Source organism: Anabrus simplex, chromosome 4 (genome assembly GCF_040414725.1).
Source record: "Anabrus simplex isolate iqAnaSimp1 chromosome 4, ASM4041472v1, whole genome shotgun sequence".
Taxonomy (NCBI): Eukaryota; Metazoa; Arthropoda; class Insecta; order Orthoptera; family Tettigoniidae; genus Anabrus; species Anabrus simplex.
In genome coordinates, this window is record NC_090268.1 from 417,710,475 (window position 1) to 417,728,788 (window position 18,314).

The following is an 18,314-nucleotide window of genomic DNA, read 5'->3' on the forward strand; positions in this document are numbered from 1 at the left end:
CCCACGGTGTGTTAGTGTTTGATGCTCATTTCTCGGTACGGCTCTCAAGCCCGATCAAGCCACGTACAGATTCAGCAACATCGCCTCGTAAAGCCCATTTGAATTCGCCCGTGAAGCGATCTGATTGGCTAAATTCAGCAGCTGATAAAATGACAACGGCGTGAGATATCGACGTAATTTCATCAAATTACTTATCAGTATGACCAACCTTCTAACACTCTACAACGCTCTACAACAAAAAACTAATATCAATAACAGCGAAACTTCACCATTACAACACCGTCATTAAACCGGAGTGCCTGTGTGCAGCTGAAGGTTTGATCTTAAACAAGAAAGGAGATTGATTAATTAGGAAAGAAAATTGCTAAGAAAAATTCTTGTCCGAAGAAAAATAAAATGAATCGACGACAAGGAACCATAAAGAACTTTATTTAAAAATGAAAAGCTTTTGGTCAGTACCTGAAAAAGAAGGATTTACTTTTATGGCCATTTGGTCTAGATGAATGCAGAGAGGCCATTGAAGAGAATATGTTATCATTTCCATGAAAATCCCAAAACACAAATCCGATGGTTCATCGAGGTTAAACAGGATCATATGACTGAGTTTGGTATCACAAGAAACAAGACTTTAGATCGAGCCATTATCAGAAAAAAGGATAAGAAGTATGAGGGGAGTTCCAGGAGGAAGAGGAGAAGCATAGGAAAACTGTCTGAATGGAGGGATGAAAAGGAGGAAACGTAGTGAAAGAATGTAGAAATACTGGAAAGACAGGAAGGCAAGAAGAGTAAGAAAATCATAAGTTACTTCACGTGGTCCATAACTGGCCAAGATCGAAGAAAGAGAAGAATAATAGTAATGTTATCAGTTTTACGTCCTACTAACTACTTTAGCGGTTTCCAAAGATGGAAATGCAAAGATGCTGGAATTTTGTCCTGAAGAAATTCCTCTACGTGCTGGTAAATCTACTGAGCACCTTCAAATATCGCCAGACTGAGCTATGATCGAACTTGAGCTCAGGACTTCTGCTCAGCCCTCTGTAGCAATTCACTTCACTCGAATATTTCCATTCACTGAAGACCAGGGCTGAATTTAACTACTGTAACGCCTCTGGGCCTAAATTATTTTACGCCCCCTTGAACTTGACGAGACAAAATTGCAATTACTATTATTTTTATATAATGAATAAAATAATACAGCAGAATGCCTCCAAGGTAAAATATCAAACATTAATATCATAAAATAATAATAATAATAATAATAATAATAATAATAATAATAATAATAATAATAATAATAATAATAATAATACAACTGAGAGAGCAGACGCCCGTCAACTCTACACGATTCACTACCCCGCTTTATAAACATTAATACGTAATCACGATGAGAGTGGGATTTCTCAAGTTTCGTTAACCGACGTGGTTGTCTTTAGGTGGCGTTGATTCAGCGCCCTCTTGACGAAGTTGCAGCCCGAAATCATCTTGATACCCGTACGCAGAACCGAGGGGGCTGTGTTTCAACATTGCGGTACTATTTATAAAATTATAACCGACAGCTTTCGAATAAGCGGAACGCAAAATTCCGTTAGTCATGTCGGGAACTTTCGCTTTAGAATACCAGTAGAGGCGATTGGGAATTAGAAGTTGGGGGCGGGGGCTACAGACAACAAAATGTACCCGGGTTGAGGGATATAGCTGGTCGTGGGGGGGGGGGGGGGGGGGTTATACACATCCAAACTGAACAAAAAGCTACAAAATTGTAAGTTTTTTTGATGCTCTTTGAGATAATTTCGACAGAGAGATACAGCTTGACAGTTTACTAATTTAAGTGCGGAAATAATAGTTTTTTTGAGATTTTGATTCAATACTATACAACAAAACTTTCACTAAAGAAACAATATTACACACGTATTACCATTAAACAGAAGTACGGCGTGATTATAAAATTAAAAAATCATTTAGTATTTGACTACACTCAAAGAAACTAACAGACAATATTAAAGAGACTGCCAGAATGACGAACGCACGCGGTAAGCGAGTGAATCATACCTCAGTGTCCACGACCTTGACCTTCTTCACAGCATTTGCGAAATCTCCACTACTTGCTGTGGCGCTATACAAATAGGTTAACCGCGACGAACGACATTTTGTGCGTATTTTCGATAATAATTTTGTTAATAATTGACAAAATAAAGGAAAGAATCAGCTGATAAGACAACAGGGCTTGCACAAAGTGTTTTTTAATAATTCCTATAATTCCTCGTTTCAGCCGGGTAACATGGAAAAAAATGTAATGTTTACTCCTCAAAGTGGGGGTGGGGACTGCCCCTTAATCGCCGCTAGTGAAGAATAGCCTACTACGAAAGTGCGCACATTCTAAAAACTAGTTTTCAAATTATTAGAGCTTTTCATTTTTGCCACCCCATAAGGTTGTCACCCTGATTCTGGGACCATGCCTAAATATGGCTCTCCTGATGACGCTAAATACAATGTAATAACAATTCGTGGCAACATCACAGGTGAAAACAGAACTGATAAAACAGGTAGGGGCTACTGATAACATTGCAGCAGGAGGCTTTGAGGGAGTCATACAACTAAATCTGGGATAGCTTTCACTTACTTGTGGCAAGTATCTCACTTTCAGTTTTCCTATATAACCTTCCCTGATCAATCATTATTCTCTTCTGCCTCTGCCAGTATTAGGATTGCAAGGGCAAAAGCGTATTTCATTTTCACATCCTTGATGGCCCTTTCCATTGTTTTAAATACACCTTCATTCTAAGGGTCAGATCTCTTCCCTCTCTGATTCAAGAAAGAAGTCCAATCTCTCAACGTTACCAAGGTAAAGAAAGATAAAGACTATGAAAAAGTTGCAATTAAAGGCAATAGTGCATAAGCCTTGACTATTGAAGTTGGAAGAAAACAAGAGCATGACGGGAAATCAGACAGGTGAGACAACAGAAGGAGTACATGTCACAAGAGAAATGGATGCCAAAACCAGCTGAGATCCCATGTGGAAGGATTCTTTTAAAAATCAATCAATGATCTGCATTTAGGACTGTTGCCCAGGTGGCAGATTCCCTATCAGTTGTTTACCTAGTCTTTTCTTAAATAATTTCACATAACCTGGAAATTTATTGAACACTAGCTGATGTTCCTGAGCATCGCTATGGAATTCTTAGAAAGACTGTCTTTGTGGTTTTCCCAAGTAAAGTCAACATACATCATTACAGTAGGAATGTAGCGTTTAAAAGCAATGTTATCATATGAAACCAAATGAAAAACCGCACATTTTCTCACTTTTAACGAACAGTAAGTACTACGCTGCCGATCTAACAGTCCAAAGTTCCAGTGCTGAAATGACCAGGTCGCAGACAGCTGCGAACACTCCTCTGCCATTATTCCGTTAAATGTACACACTGCTCATTCTAATCAGTGCCTCGGAGTAGGGACTGAATAGCTGGAATACTATAATGAACCAGTGTGTTATGTACCAGCAGTATCAGAAAATGTATGGACCAGAGGAATGGCATGCTAAAGAAGAAAGTTATCTAACTTTCCAGCTATTTCCCATCAATATTCAGGCAGGTTGTTATATTTGGTATGCAGCAGTACTCCCATCTATCTGAGATGAGTGGCAGCAGAAGACACAAAGCACATCATAAAAAAACAATGGTCAATGAAATGTTACTGTTGGTCAATTTTATGAGCTTTCTATATTGTAGGCCTTCACATTTAGTTTTCTTCTGACTCTGTGATATTAGGGCATCTTATAAAATAATTTATAACGTGGAATATAGTTTCGTATACCGCGACTTTGCATACCAGTTTTCATTGTGTGGATTACTGTAGTCACATCCTAGTTTGTGAACCATGGGTAACGGCTGAGGGGCCTAGTAAGTGGTCCTGAGAGTCAGGATACAGTTGCTATGGAATGGGAGTGGGCATCTCGGACATATTCTGAGTCATGGCCCTCCTTGTGCTCAGGCGGCTAGGACTATACAAACCACTGGTGGTCCATAACCAGTTCGAGGAGAGATCCTCACATGGACCATGTGTAAGTAGGGTAGCATGCCTGCTTCATGAATCTACCGAGCTCGGAACATTTTAAGCAAGCCTCGGACCTATGGGAGTAATGGAGTCCCACTCTAATTCGACAGACGAGGGACTCCTTGGAAACAACTTGGCAAATGAAATGGAATTTGATGAGGAACTATCAATATTAATGGGACTTATGGAAGAAAGAAAGTAGAACTGGCTGAGACAGCAAAGAGGATGCATCTGGATGTACTAAAAGTAAGTGATATTCGGTTAAGGGGAGATAACGAGGAAGAGCTAGGAGATTTATAAAGTGTACTTGATGGGTGTTAAAAAGGATTGTTTCCAGGAATACTATTGCACGCAACATAGTTTCTGTTAGGCAAGTAAATGAGTGAATGATATGGGTAGATTTGGCAGTTGGAGTAATTAGGACGGGAATTGTCTCAGTGTATTCACCACGTGAGGGTGCAGATGAGGATGAAGTTGAAAAGTTTAATGAAGCATTGAATGACATCGCAGTCGGGGTCAACAGGAAGGATAGGATAGTGCTAATGGGCAATTTCAGTGCAAGAGTTGGAAATAGAACTGAAGGATATGAAAGGGTGATTGGTAAATGTGGGGAAGATATGGAAGCTAATGGGAATGGGAAGCATTTGCTGGACTTCTGTGCTAGTATGGGTTTGGCAGTTATGAATACATTCTTCAAGCATAAGGATATTCACCGCTACACCTGGGAGGCTAGGGGTACCAGATCCATAATAGACTATATCTCATCCAACTTTGAATTCAGGAAGTCTGTTAGGAATGTACAGGTTTTTTGGGGATTTTTTGGTGATACAGACCACTATCTGATCTGTAGTCAACTAAGTATCTCTAGGTCTACGATAGAGAAATTGAAATCCAAGACGAAGAAATTAGACAGAAGTACATGGATATGATTAGTGAGAAGTTTTGAACAGTGAACTGTAAGCAGGTTCAGGATATATTAAGAGAATGGGTGGCATACAGGGATAATGTAGTAGAAACAGAAAGGGAATGCCTAGGAACAACTGTATGTAAAGACGGGAAAAAGCAAATATCTTGGTGGAATGATAAAGTGAGAGGAGCTTGTAAACGTAAAAAGAAGGCTTATCAAAAATGGCTCCAAACAAGGATTGATACAGACAGGAAACTGTATGTAGATGGAGGAAACAGAGCGAAACAAACGGTTGTTGAATAAAAAAAAATTTAAAAAATGTTGTGGGAAGATTTTGGTAATAACCTGGAAAGGCTAGGTCAAGCAGCAGGGAACCTTGCTGGACAGTAATAAAGAATCTTAGGAAAGGAGGGAAAAAGGAAATGAACAGTGTTTTAGGTAATTCAGGTGAACTCATAATAGATTCCAGGGAATCACTGGATAGGTGGAGGGAATATTTTGAAAATCTTCTCAACGTAAAAGGAAATCTTCCTGGTTGTGTCGCGAACAACCAAGCTCACAGGGAGGAAGAAAATTATGCTGGTGAAGTTACGCCTGAGGAAGTGGAAAGGATGGTAAATAAACTCCATTTTGATAAAGCAGCAGAAATAGATAAAATTAGACCTGAAATGGTGAAGTATAGTGGGAAAGCAGGGATGAAATGGCTTCATAGAGTAGTAAGATCAGCATGGAGTGTTGGTAAGGTTGGTTCCTTAGATCGTACCACTTTACTTGGATAACTGTGGTAATTCTAGAGCTAATACATGCAAACAGAGTCCCGACCAGAAGTGGAAGGGACGCTCTTATTAGATCAAAATCAATCGGTCGGCTCGTCCGGTCCGTTTGCCTTGGTGACTCTGAATAACTTTGGGCTGATCGCACGGTCCTCGTACCGGCGACACATCTTTCAAATGTCTGCCTTATCAACTGTCGATGGTAGGTTCTGTGCCTACCATGGTGGTAACGGTTAACGGGGAATCGGGGTTCGATTCCTGAGAGGGAGCCTGAGAAACGGCTACCACATCCAAGGAAGGCAGCAGGCGCGCAAATTACCCACTCCTGGCACGGGGAGGTAGTGATGAAAAATAACGATACGGGACTCATCTGAGGCCCGTAATCGGAATGAGTACACTTTAAATCCTTTAACGAGTATCCTTTGGAGGGCAAGTCTGGTGCCAGCAGCCACGGTAATTCCAGCTACAATAGTGTATATTAAAGTTGTTGCGGTTAAAATGCTCGTAGTTGGATTTGTGTCCCATGCTGTCAGTTCATCGCTCGTCGGTGTCTAACTGGCATGGTTCATGGGACGTCCTGCTAGTGGTGGCGAGTCGAAAGCGCGCGGCCGTCGTGGTTTTCTGCGTGCAGTTCCTGCGCGCCGTAGGTGGACCCCGAGGAAATCCTACCGCAGTGCTCTTCACTGAGAGTTGAGGTGGGCCGGCACGTTTACTTTGAACAAATTAGAGTGCTTAAAGCAGGCCGGCTGTGCCTGAATACTGTGTGCATGGAATAATGGAATGGGACCTCGGTTCTATTTTGTTGGTTTTCAGAACCTGAGGTAATGATTAATAGGGACAGGCGGGGGCATTCGTATTGCGACGTTAGAGGTGAAATTCTTGGATCGTCGCAAGACGGACCGAAGCAAAAGCATTTGCCAAGTATGTTTTCATTAATCAAGAATGAAAGTTAGAGGTTCGAAGATGATCAGATACCGCCCTAGTTCTAACCATAAACGATGCCAGCTAGCGATCCGCCAAAATTCCTCCGATGACTCGGCGGGCAGCTCCCGGGAAACCAAAGCTTTTGGGTTCCGGGGGAAGTATGGTTGCAAAGCTGAAACTTAAAGGAATTGACGGAAGGGCACCACCAGGAGTGGAGCCTGCGGCTTAATTTGATTCAACACGAGAAACCTCACCAAGCCCGGACACCGGAAGGATTGACAGATTGAGAGCTCTTCCTTGATTCGGTGGGTGGTGGTGCATGGCCGTTGTTAGTTGGTTCGTGCTACCGGCGACAACACATCTTCTTAAAGGGACAGGCGGCTTCTAGCTGCACGAGATTGAGCGATAACAGGTCTGTGGTGTTCTTAGATGTTCTGGGCTGCACGCGCACTACAATGAAGGAATCGGCATGTCCTCCTAGTCCGAAAGGACCGGGCAACTCGTTGAACCTCCTTCGTGCTAGGGATTGGGGCTTGCAATTGTTCCCCATGAATGAGGAATTCCCAGTAAGAGCGAGTCATAAGCACGCATTGATTACGTACCTGCCCTTTGTACACACTGCCCGTCGCTACTACCAATTGAATGATTTAGTGAGGTCTTTGGACCAGTGCACGGGATCTGCTTCATGCAGTTTCCGATGTGTCTGGAAAGATGACCAAACTTGATTATTTAGAGGAAGTAAAAGTCGTAACAAGGTTTCTGTAGGTGAACCTGCGGAAGGATCATTACCGAAATGTTTTATCAAAAAACACTTTGAGAAGGAGGATCAGATGTGACAAAAGCAGTATTTGCACCTATCTATAAGCAAGGAAACAGGAAGGATTGCAACAACTATCGAGGTATATCATTGATTAGTATTTCAGAGAATTCACTGGCATCTTGGAAAGGAGAGTGTGATCACTGGTTGAAAGAAAGTTGGATGAAAACCAGTGTGGTTTCAGACCACAGAGGGGCTGTCAGTATTAGATTTTCAGTATGCACCAGATTCCAGATTCCAAGAGGAATAGACAGTTGTGTTTATGTTTCGTAGATCTAGAGAAAGCATATGGCAGGGTACCGAGGGAAATGATGTTCTCCACACTGGAGGACTATGGAAGTAAGGGTAGATTATTAAAATCAATCAAAGGCATTTATGTTGACAAATGGGCTGCAGCGAGAATTGATGGTAGAATGAGTTCTTGGTTCAGGGTACTTACAGGGGTCAGACAAGGCTGTAATCTTTCACCTTTGTTGTTCGTAGTTTACATGGATCATCTGCTGAAAGGTATAAAGTGGCAGAGAGGGATTCAGTTAGGTGGAAGTGTAGTAAGCAGTCTGGCCTGTGCTGACGACTTGGTCTTAATAGTAGATTGTGCCAAAAGCCTGCAGTCTAATATCTCGGAACTTGAAAATAGGTACAATGAGTATGGTATGAAAATTAGCGTCTTGAAGACTAAATTGATGTCAGTAGGTATGAAATTCAACAGAATTGAATGTCAGGTTGGTGATACAAAGCTGGAACAGGCAGATAATTTTAAGTATTTAGGTTGTGTGTTCTCCCAGGATGGTAATATTGCAAGTGAGATTGAATCAAGGTGTAGTAGAGCTAAGGCACTGAGCTCGCAGTTGCGATCAACAGTGTTCTGTTATAAGGAAGTGAGCTCCCAGATGAAACTATCTTTACATTGGTCTGTTTTCAGACCAACTTTGCTTTACGGAAGTGAAAGCTGGGTGAACTCAGAATATATTATTCATAAGTTAGAAGTAACATACATGAAAATAGCAAGAATGATTGCTGGTACAAACAGGTGGGAACAATGGCAGGAGGGTGCTCAGAACGAGGAGATAAAAGCTAAGTTAGGAATGAACTCGTTGGATGAAGCCGTACGCATAAACTGGCTTTGGTGGTGGGGTCACATGAGACAAATCGAGGAGGATAGGTTACCTAAGAGAATAATGGACTCTGTTATGGAGGGTAAGAGGAGTAGAAGGAGACCAAGATGACAATGGTTAGACTCAGTTTCTAATAATTTAGCTAAGTTAGGAATGAACTCGTTGGATGAAGCCGTACGCATAAACTGGCTTTGGTGGTGGGGTCACATGAGACAAATCGAGGAGGATAGGTTACCTAAGAGAATAATGGACTCTGTTATGGAGGGTAAGAGGAGTAGAAGGAGACCAAGACGATGATGGTTAGACTCAGTTTCTAATAATTTAAAGATAAGAGGTATAGAACTAAATGAGGCCACAGCACTAGTTGCAAATAGAGGACTGTGGCAACGTTTAGTAAATTCACAGAGGCTTCCAGACTGAACACTGAAAGGCATAACAGTCTATAATGTTAATATATTTATGTACGTTTCATTAAAACCAGTTTACTCATTTTCTCATGACTCGGCGCTGATATGGACTTAGCAATAAAAATCCAAATCATGTTATCATAGCCAGTAAGGTAAAAATGTATAAGACATAAATGATCGGAAGTTAAATACTATATATATATTTAGTTATGTAGTATTTATCAATAGAACCACTAATAACATAAATATTTGAGAATTAAATATTTTACATACTGATTTTCATTAAATTCTCTTCAGCCATTTTCCCTTGATGAGCGTACATACAGACAGACAGATAGAAATTACGGAAAAATTAAAAATGCATTTCCTTGTTACTGTGGACACGACCAATACAGAAATACAATTCTTTTTAAATTCTGAGCAGTGTACAGACAAAACTCTTATTTTATATGTATAGACTTTTCTTAATTATTCCATTCCGTAATTCCTCTTGCTATAAATGAATATTTGCCTCAATTTTCCTCTCAAATTTAGAATTTATCTTCATATTACAATCTTTCTTACCTTTAAAAGTTCCACTCAAGCTTATTATTTATTATTATTTTATTTTATTTCATGCCTTCATTTGTGGTGAAGTTAAGGCTCACGGCCCTCTCTTACACTTAACCACATATCTAATAAACTTCATAAAACAGAATAATTAGATAATATAACAAAATATAAATCCTAACCTCATTCATTCTTCCATTCATACTGCCAATCATACAAGCTGGTTATACATTTAATAGGTAATCTCGGCAAGGCCGCTTGAAAGAAGCTAAGGAAGTGCAATTCCTAACACTAACTGGAAGGGAATTCCATAGCCTTGCACCAGACACTTGAAAGGAGCGGTTAAATGAAGATGAGTGATGCACAGGAATTGAGAGTGTAGTAGTCGATCGTGTGTTATGTAAGAGGAGAGTAAATTAAACTTTGAGGATAAATACTGGGGTTTAGATTCATTCAAAAGATGAAATACGAGAGTTGCAATGTGAAGATGTCGTAGTTTATTGATTTTTAACCAGGAGAGAATTTCATAATAGGGGGAGATATGAGTTGAAAATTTAATTGAAAATATAAACCTAATGCATGAGTTCATTGCCCTCTGTAATTTTAATGTCTGTTCCATGGTGGCATCTATCATTACAATATCACAATAATTAAGTATGGAAAATATGAGGGTCTGGATAAGTTTAATTTTCAAGCTTAGTGGAAGAAGTGATTGGTGAGTTTTAAGAGGGTGAAGTGACGAGTGAATTTTCCTACAGATGCTTGTTATGTGCTCACTCCAATCTAGTGTGTCACTTATGATAATTCCAAGATTTTTTACCGACTTCTGAAATGGTATAGCTACACCACAAAACAAAAGTGAAGGCAATAACTTCTTATTAAGGATATTTAACTGCCTTTGTTGCCCTATTATAATAGCTTGTGTCTTTTTAGGATTAATTAATAAACAGTTCTTATTAGAGTAGGAGCTAATCAGATTTAAAATAGAATTCATCTTATGAATTCCAAACTCAATATCAATAGCTTTACAGTGGTAATATATTTGTAGATCATCTGCATATAAATGATACTTACAGTTACTGAACTGAGAAGAGTTATCATTGACATATAGAGTAAACAGAAGAGGATATACCAAATAAATAAATTGAACTGCAGACAACTTTTAACATAATGAGAGCAATTTATATACGTGTACATAGGACTACCAATAGACAATGGCAATTTACGTTACCCTTATTCAATACAAGTGGAGTTTTGAATGCAGTTACACCAAACTCATTTTCAAGTTGTCTGGCTCCATGGCTAAATGGTTAGCATGCTGGCCTTTGGTCCAGAGGGTCCCGGGTTCAATTCCCAGCCGGGTCAGTGATTTTAACCTTCATTGGTTAATTCCAATGGCTCGGGGCCTGAGTGTGTATGACGTATTCAGCATTAAAATTTATCATAGGTAGGGCCCCATTCTCATAGACGCGCACGTCACCTATACAGTGTCAGATCGAAAGACCTGCTCCAGACCTCTTCGGAGGCCACAAGCCATTATTATTATTATTATTATTATTATTATTATTATTATTATTATTATTATTATTATTATTATTATTATTATTATTATTTTTTTTTTCAAGTTTCATTAATCTCATGACCTACTAGTTTTTATCCCATATTCAATTGACCATTATCAAGTGTCTAATGTTTGATGTTTGGACTTTAAAATGTAAACATTACTGTATTTTATGTGTTCTCAACCTTGCACACATGTGTGATATTTTAAAACTATTGTTTTCCTTGGAAAAAAATTTTCATTAGGTTTGTAACATTTATCGATATCAATTTCCAGAAAGTATAATAAATTTTGATATATTCCAGGGCCAAGAGCTTGACAATGGACACGGTGACCATCACGTGCGTGTCGTTGCTGTTAATGACAGTATCATGTGCAGAGGAAGCTGTCAACAATACCAAATGGAGCACTCCAGTAGCAGAACGACGGTCAGGAGACTGGGTGCCATTATCGGCACCATGCCCAACTTGTGTTCATAGCGACACAAGTCCACAGTCCAGTGAGCTTGTGGATGCAGCCTTGCCGCCACAACTATTCCAACAGCAACAACAGCCAGCCAACATCCCATTGTTTCCACAACAGTCATTTCAGCAGCCTCCACTGAGCCCTGCACAACAGCAATTCAATCTTCTCATGTCCCAGTTGCTGCAGCAAGCTAACAACCCTCCAGCACAATTCTTACAACAGCCATTACCCCAAGGGCTGCCAGTACAAGGACAAAACATATTTCTGGGAAGACAACCAACTAATCCACAATTCGCACCACCACAAACGACACAGATCGTGCAACAACCAAGGTTAATTGCAACGGAGCAACTGCATAACAGTCCACCTCTGCAGCCCCCAAATCACCCTTTGAATCAACTACAGGGTTCCGTTCCAGTACAGCCATCAATACTACCCCCTCCAACAGCACCAAGTGTTGCAAGTATTGAAGAGGAAGAGGAAGAAGAGGGTGAAGTAGAAGAAGACGAAGAAGAATCTGAAAATGGAGAAAAAGAAGAAGTTCAACTTCTTTATGTGCCAGTTGAAACACTTCGACAGAGAGGAAGGCTACCACAGCAAAAACAGAAAACTCCCCAGTATCACTCCCAAGAGCAAGTTGGCACACCTCAACTTCAGCAGCAAAACCAGTTTCAGCAAACTAACATTCGACAGCAGCAACAACAACAAGTAACACAAGCTCCTGCAACCCAACAACAACAAGAACAACGACTACAGCAGGCCCAACAGCAGCAGACTCAACAGAGGCACAGATTTCAAAATCAAAGACGCCAAGAACAAGATCAAACGAAACAACAGAACTATGAGAAATCACAACGGCAGCCCCCAGAACAAAGACGACAGCCATACGACCAACAGCAGGATCAGGAAAGACATCCACCACAGTATGATAAGCAGCAACAATTACAATATCAGGAGCAAAGATTTCAGCAGTCTAACAGACAGCGAGTATCTTCAACTTCTACTACTACGCCCAACCCAGTGCATCAACCACCACTAGCAGTGTACATGGACAAACTAGGCCATGATGTGAAACTAACAGATGTAGTAAACACATTACGAAGTACAAAAACTATATCTGTACTAGATGAATTCGGACCTGACTCACCTCAAATATTTGTTGGGCCATCCAACCTGAGCCCTCCGGAAGGTTATGCTAAGTTTGAAATACCATATTTATCTGCTATAGAATCCAACAGGGTAGAGAGGAAAGTGGATAAGCTGCCATTCTTTGTGGCTCCACTCAGCTTTCAGCCTCCTCCTGGCTATTCAAAAATACCTTTCCCAGCACCACATGTAGGATCGGTTGTCGTAGCTAACATATCAGCGGAGAAAAAGGATGTTCATGTGAAGTCAAATGAAGGTCCTATCATTAAACATACACGGGGAGGACAATACAGTCTCCCTGCTGACTTGCCACCAATAAACCCTGAACTCCCCTCTCTTGTAAACTCACTCCAAGATCCACGACAACCTGGAAATGTAGTATTAGTTCCTGCCTCACAACAACCAACACAATTCCCACCAACACAGAACAAACAGTTTCAATCAGAACTTCAACAACAATCATTGAATACACAATCACAGGGGCTTCAGCAGTTGAATTTTGCACAACAGCCACAGATTCCAGTTCAGAAGTTAGAGATATCAACACAGTTACCAATAAGGTCAACAGTGCAGCCTGAGAGGGCAACTCAATTCCCGTCAAGATCAGCCCAGCAAGCTGCAATATCAACACAACGAGCAATTCTGCAGTCACAATTCGAGACTGCTCAAAATCCAAGAATTCCAGCTTACCAGGAAACAACACAACGAACACAGGAACTTCCTAATCAGCAGACAAATTACCAATCCCAAGGACTAGGTCAAGAATCAGCTGAATTTCTGTCCCAACAAAATTTACAACAATTTGTAACTCCACAAGTACCATTTGAAGCAAACCCAACAAGAGATACTTTGCAACAAAGCAACTATCAACAGGTCTCAGAAACACCTCAGTTAGATAATATTCAGCAACAGTTTCCTCCTCGCACTCAAGAAAATCAACAGTCAGGATTTGGTGGACAACAGTCAAGGTATGTGACACAACAACAGCAGCAACAGCATCAGCAGCAGCAACAACTACAACAACGACAAGAACTGCAGCAGCAGCACCAGCAGCAACAACAACAACTGCAACAGCAGCAGCAGCAGCAACAGCAGCAGCAGCAACAGCAACAACAACTGCAGCAGCGACGACAACAACAGCAGCAGCAGCAACAACAGAAGCAGCAACAACAACAGCAGCAGCAACAGCAACAGCAACTGCAGCAGCGACAACAGCAGCAGCAGCAACAACAGCAACAGCAGCAGCAGCAAGAATACGAACCATTTCAGAGTGGATTTATAGATCAGGAATTGCCACTAGAACACAATACTCAGACTCAATTACAGCCTCAACTGGAACACAATTTAGATCACCAGTCTTTCCCAGCACCAACTCCACAACAATTACCAGCAGAGCCACTACAGACTCATCAAGCCAGTATACAGACCTTGCAAGCTGGGCTTGCGATCCAACAGTCAGATATTTATAACCAGTATGGTGATGAGCAGGAACAACAACATCATACAACAACAACAGTTATCTTAGAACCTGAAACCACAACAACAACTGTGGCTCAAACCATACCTTCCAGACGAGGTCAGTACCGTGGAAGACAACGCGGAACTCCAGCCTCATATACATCATCAACAACGAGCACAACGTCATCTCCAACTTCACGCAGAACACCTTCACGAGGAAGAAGACCAAGCCATTCTAGAAACCGAAATGAGGAATCAACAACATATTCAACAGTAAATCAATTTAGGACACGACTTGAGCCATCCACAACACCTGTAAGCTTCTACCAGACAGCACAACCTGTCGTTCTAAATCCTAATATACCAAGTGATTCATTTACTGAAAATCAAAATCAATTTCAGTTACAAAATGATGAAAGGAAATCGGCTCTTTCATCAGGAATAGGCTTACAACAGCCTCTAAGTCCAATTAATCTAGGTCAAAATGTAAACAGTAACCAAGCTGAGTCATACATACAAAATACACCTGTTTTATTCAACAATCAAGAAGAAACACAGTCAAATTACTTCCAATACACTACAACTACCAGCACCACAACAACGCCAATTCCACAGGTAGCCCAAACACCAGCACCACGTGAGACAGATTCTTTCCAGTCACAGCGTTTTGGTTCACAGTCTGACTCTGGCAGGAGGGGAAGCAGCTCGAGGACGCAAAGATTCCGAGGCAGAGGAAACAGCAACTATCAATCACGGCAACGACAGCAAGTTACAACGACAACAACAACAACCACAACAACAGAGCCAACAATAGCAACTGATGAGCTATTTATTCCATACAGCAATATAGAAAATACCTCAACATTCAAAAGCACAGATGTAGGAATACAATATGGGAACTATCCTCTTGATAACTCATCTTCACCACCAGAAACATTTGTAGATTCAGCCGATCCTCTCACACAGAGACAGCAGTCCAATACAAATGAAGGATTTTATAATCAACAAGCCTTTAGACAGAAATCTGAATCAGTACTAACAACTACAGAGAGTGCAATCATTTATAACAGTCAAGAACCGATTGATCAGTACAAAGTGCCACAAAATGCACACTTGCCACAGGTATTAAATAGTGATGAGAGCCTCACTTATCAACAACCATCATTTCAACAACAGCAGCAGCAGCAACCATCACTTCTATTACATCACCAACAACAACAGCAGCAACCACTTCAACAAGAATTCCTTCAAACATTCCAAGAGACTACTGTGAATCCTCCAATACAAAATTATCAAACTACAGAAGCAACACCATCAATCGCACTACAGCATCCTGTGCAAGATACTTTTACAGAACCTCCATACACACCAGCATCAGTCGAATACTCACCCACATCTGAAGAGGTGACATCTGCACGACAAGGTCCGAAATACACCACATTCCAAAGGACAAGGGGCCGTACACAAGCACAGAAAAGTTCTTTCAGTGAAGCTTCAGCAGAAGACGATGTTTACCTTCCACTTCACCAACCCAGTGACTTTCCTTCACGCACAAGTCTGAGGCAATCTACAACTCCTCAAACTAGATTAACATATCGAACAACCGAGACAGTTCCTAGTTCTTCAGAAAACGAGACACCAAAGCCCGTTCAAGTCCGTCTACGCGGACGTATTCGAGCAAGACAGAGACCTAGTCAGCAGCAACAGGAATCAGAAAATTACCCAGTTTTTCAAAGTAGGGACTCACAGAAGGCACAGGACACTAGTTTTCAAAATAATCAACAGTCTTCACTTCAGTATCAGTCAGTGAGAAGTTCTGGAGGCAGGCAAAATTTACTACAGCACACTACTGAATCTCTCCCTCCAACTGCTCCACAAACAACAGAAGATTACAGTCTACTGAGCAATGTAGAGGTTGCGACAGAGCCAAATTTATACCAAGATCCTATACAGCAAAGTGAGCAAACAAATGGAGGTCTAGTAACTTCTCAGGATGAGCCAACATACAGCACATATTCCAGCACAACTGCACAGCAAGAGCCGACTTACACAACAGGATATAGCACTACTACTGAAGGTACATCTCTTCATAGAAAAGGAGGAAGGAAAAATGTTGCAGGAAGAGGATCTGCAAGGCGGCCTACAAGACCTACCGGTGCTTCACCAACGGCAACTGCGGCAACCACAACACCTGGGCCTAACACTGTTTATACCGTTCGTCCCAATAAGAGGCCTCAGCCACAGAAACAAAAAATAACCACTGTTAGAGGAAGAATACGTCGGCCAACTACAAGCACCACAACTACAACGGAAGAAATTCCGAACTATCCAACAGCTGAACCTCAATGGAACAGACAACAGGGACTAAGATTTTCACCTTCTGCAGCCTCCAATGAAGTTTATGATTCTGGCCTAGATGAAAATATTCCCTTGACAAGAAACAGCGGCCAACGTACTAGCCAGCGTGGAAGAGGCTCATCTAGCACACGATATCAACCAGCTTTCATCTCTAACATCGGACAGCTGTCAACAGGCAGAGAACAAGCAACAGAATCTAATTATTATCAATTTGGTGCCCTTGATGAGGATGAAACAAATGCTTCTCCACAGTGGTCTTCACAACAAGGTGTGGCCCTCAACTTCCATCATTCTTCATCTGGCACTAAAGATCAAGCAGCGTTAGAAAGCTACGATGCTGAAGAAGGTGCTGAGAGCCAGTGGGCATCTAGCAGGCTGCAGTATACATCTTCTAAAACCTCCAACAAGGCAACGGAAAATACTGAGAGGGGGAAAATAACCCACAGTGATGATACTGGTACTTCATCTCTAGGAACAGCTAATGAGGAACTTGTTTTACAATCTCCTCAAAGCATCCCAACAGGCATTGAAAGTTATGAGACACACCTAACAACAGAAACTGAAATACCAAGGAATGATACAGATCCGCAGTACAGCAGCTACAACAATGCTACTTTTGAAGAAGATTATGCTTCGCTAACTACACAGATTCCAGTAACAGAAAGTCCTACCACAACCACTGAAAAAAAGGTAAATTCTTACAGTTAGAAAACAATCTTACTAATATAATAAGAATGTAGTGTCTGTCCATACCTTCAATTTATTGACTTGATTTTTTATTTTTATTTTGGCGAGTGCTAATACACCGCACCTAGGAAACTGGAGATGGTTAACTGATGATGATGATGATTTTTGAGAGGGTTGATAATATATATATGATGATGAGGTGATATCCATCATTTTTCAAAGTTCTGTCTGTCTGTTTGGATTATTAAATACAAAATTTGCTAATTCATTTCCCATTAAACTTGTCAATATTGAAGTATAGACATTTAGAATTTCCCTGCACTTGGTTTTACCTCATTCTGTTCAGTGAGAAATAGCATTTTAGCCAGAAGAATAGTCTCTCAGTTAGAAAGAAGCAAAGGATGAGTTCAGCAACTTCTCTTGTGGGACTCCAATACTAAGCCTAGCTCCACCATTTGTTTCTTCCTATCAATGCCGATTATGATTGGTACTTACTTGCCATCTGCTAGCTGTGTAGAATGCAAAGCAATTCAGGCTAAACTCCTTTAACGTTCCTCAATATTTGCACTGTCTGCAAGACTGCCTTTGTTGATTGTTGCTTCATGGAGTCTTAATTTCCTTACACTCATACCTTTGGTAACTCTAATGCTATGTAAAGTGTAATTGAAACAAGGTGCATCATTTCAACTGGTGGTGGAAGATGGTATTCTAAGCAAACATCTTCAAAAATTTTACTGCTATCTTAATTAGTGTAGGAGAAAATAAATCACAAAACTCCAGCCTATGTTTTTGAGAAAGCATTGGATACTCCCCTCTGCTGTGATTTTTCCAGGTCACCCTCCCCTCTGTAGGTCAATGTATCTCCAGGTCAATTCACTGAGACCTCCTGATGGATTTGAGTTCTGACTAGCATTCAGGTGAAATGGTTTTATCAAATGAAATATGTGATCCTGATTTTAATTTTTGGTGAGGCCATTTTCTTTTATTTCATCGTTTAACTGTCAGCATAGTGATGAGCTTTTTTTTTTATTTCATCCCTTAATCCTTATCACAGTAGGAAGCGTTTTCATTTCAGCCCTTAACCCTCAGTACAGTGA

General features: G+C 40.8%; 1 protein-coding gene across 1 annotated transcript in view; it reads left to right on the forward strand.

Annotated features, from left to right (window-relative positions):
* LOC136872309 (uncharacterized) overlaps positions 1-18,314 on the forward strand; it is a 56,074-nt gene that overhangs the window by 30,251 nt on the left and 7,509 nt on the right. Inside the window, exon 2 of the mRNA XM_068227424.1 lies at positions 11,409-17,220. Coding sequence (XP_068083525.1) covers positions 11,409-17,220 — 5,812 coding nt within the window. The remainder of the gene's footprint in view (positions 1-11,408; positions 17,221-18,314) is intronic.